Here is a 13118-nt window from a genome sequence, read left to right on the forward strand (position 1 = left end):
CCAGGCGCCTGTGAGGCTCTTCCTCATCCTGGGCAGCTGTACCAGGCGTAGCCCTGGTGCTGCGCCTAGGTGGGGGGACCTGCGTGGCAGAGTGGCTGCTCACACTGGAGGCACCCTCACTCGCATCGTCTCCCCCTACAATGGCCGGTAGCACAGGTGTATGCAGTGCGGTAACGTCGGTGGTCAAGTGCTCCAGCACCCGGGTAATGTCCTCGCAGCACTGGACCAGTTGGTGCTGCTGGGTCAAAGAGCGCCGCGCCAGCTGGGTGGTGGCATTCGCTGCCACATAATTTGAGCGACTATAGGTCGACAGCCGGCTCAACAGTTGGTGGTGGCGCCTGCTTGCAACACTGCGGTGTTTCACGAGCGCTGCAGTATTGTCCTCCATTGCCGCCGTCATGCGGTCCATGGCCGCCGTCATGCGGTCCATCCGCTCGCCGACTCCCGCCACATTGCGGCCAATCTTATGCAGCTGGAGCTGGATGGCTCCTTGCTGCTGCGACTGGCGCTGGTGTATTCGGAGCATGCGGCGCTCCACGCTCATGCAGGCATGGAGATGCCAATTGCCCCTCCTGCTGTGCGGCCGCTGTGTTGCGGATGTGGCTGGCCCAGATCTGGTTGGACGAGCTGCAGGTGGTGTAGCAGCTGGTGTTGCAGGTGCGGCAGGCACTGGAGGCACATTGGTGGGGTGACTGGCTCTGGCAGCCGGTGGGCCTGCAGATGTAGCAGCAGGTAAGGTGGGGGCTCTGGTCTTGGCAGCCGGTGGGCCTGCAGATGTAGCAGCAGGTAAGGTGGGGGCTCTGGTCTTGGCAGCCGGTGGGCCTGCAGATGTAGCAGCAGGTACGGTGGGGGGCCTGGCTGCTGGTGTTGGCGCAGCGGCAGGGGCTGGTGGCTGGGTATCGGGTAGGGATTCCTCCTCCTGGGCCTCCTCATCAATCAGCAGCCTCTCGCTGTCACTGCTATCATCGGCACCTGTGAGGGTAAGTGGATACTCATTAGGTGCATGTGACTGTCAGACGTGCAGATGTTACATGCATGCTGGGTGTCATTCCCTGGATGGCTGTGGATTTGCGCACTTTGGAACCTTTCTGGCCGCATTGTGGTACTACTACATTGTGGACATACTACGTCTCCCACAATGCTTCAGGGCTTTTCCTGATGCACAACATAGGCATGACTAAGGGCCAATGAGTGAGCCTATTTGGTCAGGGACGGTCATAGGGGACAGGGTCGCAGTCGCATGCCACTTACCTTGGGTGTCTTGGGTGGGGCGGGAGGAGTCCAGAGGGGTCACGCCAACACACGCCTCCCTCTCCAAGGTGTCCTCAACCTGGTCCTCCAGGGGTGTGTTGGGTGGGACAGTCGGTCCACCACCTCCATTGCCTGATGCCTCACCAAGGCGCTCCGCCACCCTCTCCTTGGCACGCCCTCGGAGGTCGTACCAGCGCTTTTTCAGCTCCTCCAACGACCTGTCCGCAACGCCCACAGAGTTGACACTGGAGGCAATCCCCACCCAGATCCTGCGCTTCTCCTGCTCTGGGACCCTCCTGGAGTTGGCACCAAAGAGCTGGTCGTGGTTGGCCACCACCCCTTCAATCAGGTTCTCCAGCTCCTGCTCGGAGAACTTGAGTTTGCGCTTGCGGCCAGCGCTGTTGCTGGGGCCAGGGAGAGGTTCGTCGGACATGGCGGTCGCTATTTCGGCCGGTACGGGAGTCGCTAACGGAGGTTTAGCGGCAGCTTTCCGTCGTGAACACTCGATGGATAGCGTCACTGTGGTGTTTGGGGGTGGGATTTGGCTGCTTCCTGGTTGTGATGTCATCACGGTGCTCGGAATGCGTCTTCCCGTTTTCCAGATCCCGCGAGAATGCGACTCGCATTCCCGATCGCACGGGATTGCGACTCGCAATCCCGTGCGATCGGGAATGCGAGTCGCAATCCCGATCGCAGGTAGCCGGAAATAGCGATTTTTCTGCATTTTTTGTAGGTCGCTAACGGCTTTAGCGCCCGCGTGCGAGTCGCTATTTTTTCCCCGAAAAGTACATGAATGCCGTTTTGCGTTTCCTCAATAGCGAGTCGCTATTAATCGCTATTAGGGACACGCAAAACGGCCCGTACATGAATCAGGCTGTATGTGTGCAATGTTTGTAAATAGGACAGTGATAACTGCGCAGTACTGAGTTTGAAACTGTTCTTCCACAAACCAACAGATAAGAGATCTGCTAACAGATTCGAGCAATGCTGGTAAGGAAGACTGATTTACTTATTTATTTTTCTTTCATTGTAATTGACAACAATATTCAATGCTTGTGAATAGGCTAATAGAGAAAATGAAAGCAGGTGAGAATCGCAGGCCACTATCCATATTTGTATATGCCCAATTTGCATTTTATATCATGCACCTCCAAACTGAGTGCCTCGGAAGTCTGGAAATCATAAATAGTGTTGATGATGTATGAGGTGTGTACCATGACGATTTCTATGACTTAGGACTGAGTAGCGCCTCACAGTTAGCCAACATCTGGAGTTTGGAGACACGTGCACAAAGTGATTTTTAGGTCTCCCCTAGCGTTGCAGCTCATGCGCTGTTTGCTTTATGAGGCATGCTGTATTAGGGTATTTTCTTGAAGTGGTGTGGAAGCCCCGCCCATAATTTTCATTAGCTGGCGTCATTGTCTATGGTTAATGCTGACTTCCGATTGATAATGAGGCTTCTTAGTCCCTCCTTGTTACCGCCCTGTCTCCTTTTGGGACCGCCCATCAGGACTGAAACTTTTACTTGTGGTGTTACACTGTCTCTTTTATTAGTCGGTAGCACTATTTTTTTTCCGTTCGCCTTTAAAGTGAAAACACTATGCAAATGTTATTGGGATCAAATTCTACAGAGATGCTTGTTTTAAATGTAATATTGAGTGCGACGCCCGCTTCAGGGACACCGCGCTTGTTTTTTTTTTATTTTTATTTTTTTATATCGAGCGCAACTTCCGCTTCTGGGACACTGCGCTCTTTCTTCTTTTTTTTACTTAAATCAAAGGATTTACGGGTAAGCTCCTTTGAGGCTCTGTATATTTCCGACGGCCCCTTTAAAGGGTGGTCCCAGATACCATTACTCACCCTCGGGACGGACCCAGAAGGGTCTGTCTGCTATGGATCGGAGTGAGAAATCACATGAGCCACAATCACTAACTGACCATGACCCGACCCGAGCTGCTGCTGCTCGCCTGCCTCCTGTCATGAACGTCTGCCGGGTTGTACTTCATGGAGGGGCAGGACTGCTACAAGCCGGCAAACAAGAGGCACCCGGAAGTGAGGTATGGCAGCAGGGGGCGTTCAGCTCATGGGCGATGAACAGCACTGGTTTCTTGCTGGCTCCAGACCAAGCAGGGGCCTTGCAGAACCCAGTCAGCAGGTCATTGACTCTGGAGAAAACAGCATGCATTAATATGCACTGTGGTATAATTAGTCAAATCACTGCATGCTGACCCGCTTGTCATGGGTTTGATAGATGTGCCATGCACGCTGGATAGCATGGGTCCCCCATGGAATGCCCCTGTGGTACAGGGCGGGAGAGCTGCTGGTTTTTGGCTTTGCTGTTCTCATCACTAATAAGGTGAACATCATCCACAAGTCCACACAGGTCCTCACTGTCCTTGTGCTATTGGAAGTAAACCATCAATACATCCATTGGAAGTGGTGCAGCAGTAACTGCGCTGTTATCAAGACCAAGGCTGACCGTAATTCCAGAATTACAGTTTCAGGGGGGTATTTCAAGTTACTCCCTATAGAGCCCTATGGATTGTGTCCTAATTTGAAGAAAAAAACTTGCAACAACTAGAGTTAGCACAGCGATTTCCACATGTAATTCTGGACATTTTTACAGGTGCAGATTCTTGAATGTTTAACATGGAGCCGCCAGTGGTATGAGCTGGGCCTGATCCATGTGCTGAAAATTTCCATCATGACAAATGGAGACCAAAGTTCCCCGCGAACGCTGTAGAGTTTGGACTCAACTGTGCCAATCCACAATCTACGGTATTAACATTCATAACAAGCATTTGCAATGCAATAGGTCTCGCATTTACATGAGCTTGAGCTATTGACATTGTAAAGACTGGGCAAGGACCCTAGAGTCGACTATCCCCGCCCATGCAGAAGACCCGGCTATCGCCGATAGTAAATTCAGAGACTGGATTACTACCTCCCTGGATTCCGTACTCCCATTTAGAACCCGGGAGGACAAAAACGGGAAACCAGGTTCCGCCCCGTGGTATACCCCGGAACTTCGATTACTACGTAAAAAATGCAAGAAAGCCGAACGGCTATGGAGGAAAGACTGGCAGCACGCCAGCAAGGAAGCCTACCAGAACTCAGTTAGATTTTACAAAGCCTCCATTAAGCACTCTAAAGCCTCCCACTACGACACTCGGATAAGAGAATCTACCAACTTAGCTAGGGAATCCTTCCTAATCGTAAAAGAGCTACTGAAAGTACCAACCACTCCTTCCTCCAACGCCCCCCCTGTTGACCGAAGCAACGAATTAGCCACCTATTTTAATGACAAAATTGCCCGAATCTTAACATCCCTTCCCCCCCCCTGTCCCTCTAGTCACACGGACAATGAATCACCCTCCAGCCAACCAGGAAGCAGCATGCGCCCCCAACTAGCTACATTTAGGGCAGTAACCTGCAACGAGGTAGATGCAACCTTGGCCAAAATGAAAAGCGGATCACCTCTGGATCCAGCACCAATTAGATTCCTCAAAACCGTAGCCCCTGTCATAGTTCCCACGATCACAGAGCTTATTAACAGCTCACTTGCCCAAGGATCTGTCCCCGATAGCTGGAAGAGCGCAGTCGTGAAAGCACTCCTTAAAAAACCCCAGCTAGACCCAGCAGACATGGCAAACTACCGGCCAATCTCACTCCTCCCTGGCATCAGCAAGGTAGCTGAGAAATTGGTCAACGGACAATTGTCTCAGTTTCTCGAGGCAAATAACATCTTACGGCAATCCCAAACTGGGTTTCGCCCGGGTCATAGCACTGACACCGCCCTTCTGACCGTTATCGAGGAGGCAAGGCGCATTTTGGATTCAGGAGTGTCAGTGGCAGTGATCCTCCTGGATCTTAGTGCAGCCTTCGACACAGTCAACCATCGTGTCCTCCTCCAACGGCTGGCGGCAGCAGGGCTCACCGGGATGGCGCTCAGGTGGATAGAGTCCTTCCTTGCCGGGCGCACGTTCCAGGTATGGGACAGCAATCACCACTCGTCCACCCTCCCCCTCACGAGCGGAGTCCCCCAGGGATCATCTCTAAGCCCTACGCTTTTTAATGCTTATATGGCCCCCCTTGAAGACGTGGTGACACCCTTCGGCATCAAAATTGTGAGTTACGCGGATGACACACAGCTGGTCGTCTCCCTATCCCAACTAGACGATCACCCAGACAATTTGGCAAATTGCCTTACGAAAATCTATAGCTGGATGTGTGAATCTTCACTCAAATTAAACGGGTCGAAGACCGAAGTGATGCTCATGGGAAAACAATGGGTGACCATCCCCCCATCAGCCTGGCCAGACGTGTTCGGGGAAATTCCCACCCCGAAAAAAGAAATTAAGACCCTAGGAGTCTGGCTAGAACCCGAGCTATCAATGAAAACACAAGCGGCCAAAACTGCAGGAACCTGTTTTGGGCTTATGCGCACCACCCGCAAGATTCTTCCCCTACTCCCGCCCACCTCCAGAAAACTCCTAGTCCAAGGGCTAATACTGTCACGGCTGGACTACAGTAACATGGTTTACCTGGGTGCCCCTGAGGCCACCTTGGCTAAAATACAACGAACACAGAACGCTGCAGCCCGACTACTCATGAACCTTCCCTCCAGAGTGTCAGCTAAACCTGCCCTCAAAGCCCTGCACTGGCTCCCGGTGCGTCAAAGGGTGGAATTCAAAGCCATGTGCACGGCTTACAAACTGATTAATGGAGCTGGCCCCCCGATTCTCAGCGACCTGGTAACGCCTTATATAGCTCCCAGATCCCTGCGGTCCGAGAATGAACATCTAGCCAACATCCCCAAATTTAAAAAGACACGCACTGGTGGCCGACGCTTCTCTGTGAAAGCTTCCACCAGATGGAACTCACTCCCCCGTACCCTCAGACTGGAACTCAGCTATCTTATTTTTAGAAAAAAATTGAAAACACTTCTATTTCCGAAATAACGTCCCCCCCTTTTTTCTTCCTTTTTTCTCCTCCATCTCATCTGGATATCAAAATCATTACAGCGCGGGGATGCCTTCGGGTCACCAGGCGCTCTACAAGTCGTTAAAATAAAATAAATAAATAAATAAATAAATGACAATGCCTTTATTTTTGTTTCCGTTTTTAAAACATAAATAAAAGGCATTGTAATTTACAATGCCAATAGCATAACTTCGCGTAAATGTGGGACATATTGCATTGAAAATGCTTGTTTTAATTGTTTTCCCACATGTATCTTCTTTTCTGAAGTTACCTTTCTCATGTAGGTCCTCTTGGAACAATTATGCAGGATGTTCTTCAGTTCTATGCAAGTGTGCCCCAGCTCACAAGCATTGGTGTCATAACATCTTTTCAAGTGGCGAACCTGCATGTCAGTTGTATGGGCAAACAAAAGAGATAGAAGACACATATCCTGTAAATTTGAAAGATGATTAAAGTTTATTTTAAGGTATTTTTTTCATTTTATTTTAGGTGTTACTGCGGTTCCAAATCCAGAGAAATGTGATTGTAATCCCCAAATCAGTCACCCCTGAGCGCATCAAGGAAAACTTTCAGGTGAGGTGCGACACTTAGGGGTAAAATGTGCTGTGGGTTTCAGAGCTTTTGTTTTATGGAAAGGGTGAAAGCATAGTCCGGGAACCTAAATCTGATATATTGCATTTTATCATTGTAGGATTTGTACCTCTCTGCAGGGTCACCCTCAAACTTTTTGCCTTTACCCCTCATGTTTTCTGATCCTATTTATGTTAGTGTTTTGGACTCTTGTGCACTTTCCCACTGCTCATCAGTGCTAAAGAGCTTGTGCTTTTTCCTTAAATCATGGTCAAATCGGCTTACACCCAATTGGAAAATGTTATTTACTTTTAAGTACCTAATAAAGTGGTATTACATGTACCCAGGGCCTGTAAATTAAAGGCTACTTGTAGGCCTGCAGCACTTATTGCACCACCCACTTAAGTAGCCCTTTAAACGCTCTGCCATTGCAACCTGTGTGCAGTTTTAAATTGAAAATTCAAATTTGCAAGACAATCTTTTTCCCAAGTGTGAGAAACTGGATTGTTGGTGATTGGGGTGTGAGCCCTTGTGAGGCAGCAACCACAACACTTGTCAGGGTAAGGTACAAGCAAACCCTAAATTAACCTGTGCTCAACCCTCTGCTAGCTTGGCACAGAGCAGTCAGGCAATGTGCAATGTATTTGTGCACTCTAAACAAAAAGAGAGTGAGGGAGAAAGACACTCTTAGTCCCCCAGGGGAATATATCTAACTACAACGAAAGAGTGACTGTGTAAAAATACACTGAAAGAAGCACTCATATGTTATTAAAAGGACCCTCACTCACCAACCTGGTTGGTGACATGCTTCATCATTGGGTCCCCACCGGATCAGCCGAATGCCGTTCCGGTGTGCTACGACGCCTGCAATTGCAGCGGAGCGGGTTGTGATTTCGTGCAAGTGAATTAGTGCAAGTTAAAAAGTAGCCAAATACTCCCTGAAACAAGCTTTATTTTAGGTGATTTGGGTACTAATAAACACAAGTGACGGATCAATACCAACTGATGTATTTGTGCAACACTTCAAACAGTAATAAAGTAAAAACACCACATAAAGTTAGAAAACTAGGCCTTTCTTTAATAAACACAAGACTAAAATGACTAAAATCCAATCAGTAGACCTAAAGATATTCAATTTTACAGATTTTAGAGCAAATAGAGGCAAAAAGCACAAAGCGCCAACTGGTAATGCTGGACTGGGACAAAGTCACAAGTTCAGGCCGCGCGTGATGGAGTACAGGCTGACTACAGGGATTCAGTTAGGTCAACTGCAGCGATGCGAGAGTCTACTTCGTCATCGGGGATCCGGTTGGCAGGGCTTGCGATGTGAAGTCCGCCGTCGACAATGCGGCGCACAGTTGGGGGATGTGTTGGTTCTGCAGAGCTGCAAGGCTGTGATGCAGAGTCCGGTGTCATCATCTAGTCTGCTTTCGACGAGGGATGCAGGGGTCTACACTGAGGATGCGTTGTGGAGTTAGTTTTCCAAAGAGCTGTGATCTGGGTCTTTGTGATGGGTCTAAATCACAAAGCAGCAGCGATATATCAATTCTGGTAGGGTTACACTGCGTTCCGTTTGGCTGATAGGGCTAGAGCTTTGATTGGCTCCCAGGGCTAGTGTTTTTATGAGACTTAGGGATTGAGTTCTATTTGGCTGATAGGGCTATGGTTTTGATTGACTCCTCATGCTGGGTTTGTATTCGACCTAATGCTTAGGGTTTGGGTTTTGATTGGTTGCTAGGGCTAGGGCTGTGATTACTTGATAAGACTAGGGGGCCTATTAGGATGACAGGCGGACATCCTACCGGGGTTTGGGACCGCCCGCCATAAAGGAGGGGGTCCCGTGGGGGGTATTAGGATGTGCCCGCCACAGTGTCGGGCACATCCTGCATTTTTAGCATTTTGGCGGGCGGTGCTCTCTGCACCGCCCGCCACAATGCCAAAAATGCATTAATGCATTTGCATAGACAAAGCGACAGGCTACGCACGGTGGCTGCCGCTTTGTTTATGCAAATGAAGGGGTGTACCACATGTACCCCCCGTGTGCACCCCCCTCCTCTCCTTCACTCTGGGGGCCCACAGGGGTCCTCCAGAGTGAAGACCGCATGCCTTTCCGCCACGGAAAGGCATCTAAACAAGCCCATTATAATATGGCTGGCGGTGTCTATTAGACACCGCCACCATATTAAACCTTTTCCGCCCCGGTCGCAAGGCGACCGGGGCGGAAAAGTGGCGGATGGTCTTTCCGTCCGCCGTGGTCCCCCCGCCATCCTAATATGGCGCGGGGAATTCAGGTGTGGATGGCGGGCGGATTGCCCCCGCCAGGCTGGCGGTGGCTACCACCAGCCTGGCGGGGGCAATCCGCCCGCCATCCTAATGGGCCCTTAGGTCTCCAATTTGCTTTAGGGATAGGGTTACGGGTTCCCAATGGAGGAAGGTCATCTGACCAGGGTTCTTTAACCTAAGGTTCAAGGCGTCGAGTCTAAGCGCAGTTGCCATTTTGGGCGTAGGGCCAGAAATGCTGCCCTTTTTTCCATTTACCTGCAACTACCTTAAGCCATCCAGATCCTCAGCCTACAACCACAATCTCAGCAAACACACACTGCTCATTAGTCATTTACAACATACAAACTCTAAACAGATTTCAGTGTCTCAACAACCACTACAAAAAGCTCATAAACCACATCTCTATACCATTCTTCACAAACTGCCACACAATGACTCCTTCACTTAAACACAAAAGACCACCCTGTCCTATACCACCATCAAATCCACACATTACCAACACAACACAAACCCAAATTATACAAAATCTACTTCCCTTCAAACACACACAAACTGTGCATACAAAATACCACATTTTTAACCTCTACCTACTTATGACTGACCTTTTTCCATCACCAACAAACCTATTCTCAACCCTCTCTCATATCATCCACTTACAACACCCTTCTTCTCTTTTTACCAAAAGTATACAACCAAACGATCCTTACACTTGACTCCACTGGACACATTACCTCATCCTGCTACCAAATCTAACATAAACATTCTTTACCCCTGTCCATCCCCCGCACAAACCACATACACTCTTCTCCAACGCAAATCACCACCTCCTTTACCACTCAACTTCCACTCACCTACAGTACTTGTAATCCAGTTCCTGTACAGAAATTCACTACATCAATATCACATCCCAATCTAAGACACACACAATTTCTTACTACATTCTGTCACAAAATAGAAACAAACCCCTACCTCCACCTTCGTGACTACACAAATAATAAACATCCTAAACCATCTTTGCTCCTACATTTTCTATCTTCACCAACACCTACCACATATACCCCAACACAGCAACTCTCATTCACCTACCTCTCATCTATTGCACAATTTAGAGCCTTAAAAAATGCCCCACATGATCCACTACCATTGCTCAGTGGTAGCTGGCGACTCTAGAAAATGGTGAGGCATTAGCCCATCTGGCATCTAATAACAATGCGCAGAGCATGTCGGACTCCTTGAAATTTTTACATACACAGCCATTTTTTTAAATCACGCCTATTTGCCAAGCACACACTCCTTCTTTCTGCAGATGTGAGAGCTAGTGGTTAATGCATCAGAATAGCCGAATTAAAATAATGCTACAGGAGGTTGTATGTTTAGACATGAGTGCAACATTTCAACAGTAATATGCACCATGTATTACCAATACAAGACCTCGTCCAAAGGATTATGAGTCCTCTAATTTGAAATGGGCAATAACATATTTTTCCTGAATTCAGTCTTTTTTGGGTAGCCCATTTGAATCTTTGTTTGCAGGTGGGTATGTACCCATTAATACCGGCACACATGTAATCCCATTTGGCTGAAAGCAGGAGTTTTCACCCAAAATAGGCTTTCCAGACCACTTCAATCAATCAATCAATCAGTCATTTGTTAAGCGCACTACATACCCGTGAGGGTCTCAAGGCGCTAGGGAGGAAGGTGATCAAACAGCCAGGTCTTTAGTGTCCTCCTGAAGGTCAGCAGGTCTTGGGTCTGTCGTAGGCTCAGTGGGAGGGTGTTCCATGTCTTGGCGGCGAGGTGGGAGAAGGATCTCCTGCCGGTGGTTGTTCTTTGGATGCGCGGGACGGTGGTGAGTGAGAGGTCGGTGGAGCATAGCTGGTGGTTGGGGGTGTAGTAGGAGAGCCGTCTGTTGAGGTAGGCTGGGCTAGTCTTGTGGAATGCCTTGTGTGCATGGATGAGGAGCTTGAAGGATATTGTTGACGTGGAGCCAGTACAGGTTTCTCACATGGGGGGTGATGTGGCCGTGTCGTGGTACATTGAGGATCAGTCGTACCGGGGCGTTTTGGATGCGTTGTAGTGGATTGATGAGCTTGGTCGGGCTCCCGCGTAGAGGGCGTTTCCGTAGTCGAGTCTGCTACTGACGAGGGCCTGGGTGACTGTCTTTCTTGTATCTGTCGGATCCATCTGTAGATCTTGCGGAGCATGCAGAGGGTGTTGAAGCAGGAGGAGGAGACGGCGTAGACTTGCTTGGTCATTGAGAGCATTGAGTCAAGGATGATTCCCAGGTTGCGTGCATGGTCGGTGGGAGTCGGGGCTGCCCCCAGTGCTGTTGGCCACCAGGAGTTGTTCCGGGTTGACAGGTTGGAGCTGAGGATGAGGACCTCCGTCTTGTCCGAGTTCAGCTTCAGGCGGCTGATCTTCAACCAGTCGGCGACGGCCTTCATTCCTTCATGGAGGTTGGCTTTGGCGGTGATGGGGTCCTTGGTGAGGGAGAGAATCAGTTGAGTGTTCTCGGCATAGGAGATTATGTTTAGGTTGTGCTGTAGGGCGACATGTGCAAGCGGGGCCATGTAAATGTTGAACAGTGTCGGGCTGAGGGAGGATCCTTGGGGTACGCCACAGATGATCTCAGAGGCTTCGGAACAGAACGGGGGGAGGCGGACGCGCTGGGTTCTGCCGGAGAGGAAGGAAGTGGTCCATTCAAGAGCCTTGTCTCGGATCCCTGCGGGGTGGAGGCGTGCGCGTAGTGTGCAGTGGCAGACGGTGTCGAAGGCGGCGGAGAGCTCTAGGAGGATGAGTGCTGCTGTCTCCCCGTTGTCTAGCAGGGTCCTGATGTTGTCGGTGGCAACGATGAGGGCGAGGAGGGCAGTCTCGGTGCTGTGGTTGCTGTGGAACCCTGACTGGGAAGGGACCAGGATTCTGTTCTCTTCGAGGTATCGGGTTAGCTGTCTGTTAACGATTTTCTCTATGGCCTTGGCCGGGAATTGGAGCAGAGAGATGGGTCAGAAGTTCTTGAGGTCTCCTGGGTCTGCCTTGGATTTTTTGAGTAGGGCGTTGATCTCGGCGTGTTTCCAGCTCTCTGGGAAGGTCGTGGTCTCAATGGAGATATTGATGACGTTGCGTGGGTGGGGTGCGATGGAGCTGCTTACTTTGTTGAAGATGTGGGAATGGGTCTGACGGAGAGCCGGAGTGGATTGTGCTCATGGTCTTGATGGTGTCATCGACGCTTACACTGGTCCATGCTAGTAAGGGGACGTGGTGTGCGGAGGGTCTGTTGTGTTGCTGTCTGTTGGGGCTGTCTGGGTGTTGAAGCTGTCGTGGATGTCTGCTATCTTGCGGTGGAAGAAGGTGGCGAGGGAGTCGCACAGTGCTTGCGATGGCGGGATGTCGTTGGTGTTGGAGCTGGGGTTAGAGAGTCCTTCACAATGTTGAAGAGCTCCTTGCTGTCGTGTGCGTTATTGTCGAGGCGGTCTTTGAAGGAGGTCTTCTTGGCAGCCCTGATGAGGTGGTGGTGGTTGCGGACGGCGTCCTTGTGTGCTGCGTGGCTGTGTGCCATTTCTTCTCTAGTTTCCGGCAGGCTTGCTTGGAATCTAGGAGTTCTGTGGTGAACCAGCTGGCCCTCTTGCTGGTGTCTCTGTAGGGAGGTTTCTTCAGTGGGGTGAGGGTGTTGGCGCAGTCCTCGATCCAGCCTCTGAGGTTGTGGGCAGCGACATCGGTGTTGGAGGGTTCAGTGGGTGGGCTGAGAGAGAGGTTTGCATGTAGTTGGTCTTCGGTGGTTTTGCTCCAGCGGCGGCGGGGGACATGTTGGGTGCGGTGGTATGTGGTGGGTTTCTGGAAGGTGAAGTGGATGCAGCGGTGGTCAGTCCAGAGGAGTTCGGTGGTATGGCTGACTGAGACGTGTGGGCTTGAGGATAAGACGGGGTCAAGCGTGTGGCCAGCAGAGTGGGTGGGCGTTGTGACGAGTTGTCTCAGTCCGAGGTTGGCAAGGTTATCGATCAGGGTTGTGGAGTTGTTGTCGTTTTTGTTCTCAA

General features: G+C 50.3%; 1 protein-coding gene across 1 annotated transcript in view; it reads left to right on the forward strand.

Moving 5' to 3' along the window:
• Window positions 1-13118, forward strand: part of LOC144797766 (aldo-keto reductase family 1 member B1-like) — a 207643-nt gene that overhangs the window by 145642 nt on the left and 48883 nt on the right. Inside the window, exon 6 of the mRNA XM_078668557.1 lies at window positions 6724-6807. Within this exon, the coding sequence (XP_078524683.1) occupies window positions 6724-6807 (84 nt within the window). The remainder of the gene's footprint in view (window positions 1-6723; window positions 6808-13118) is intronic.

The sequence above is a fragment of the Lissotriton helveticus genome, chromosome 1_1, assembly GCF_964261635.1.
Source record: "Lissotriton helveticus chromosome 1_1, aLisHel1.1, whole genome shotgun sequence".
In the NCBI taxonomy this organism is placed as follows: domain Eukaryota; kingdom Metazoa; phylum Chordata; class Amphibia; order Caudata; family Salamandridae; genus Lissotriton; species Lissotriton helveticus.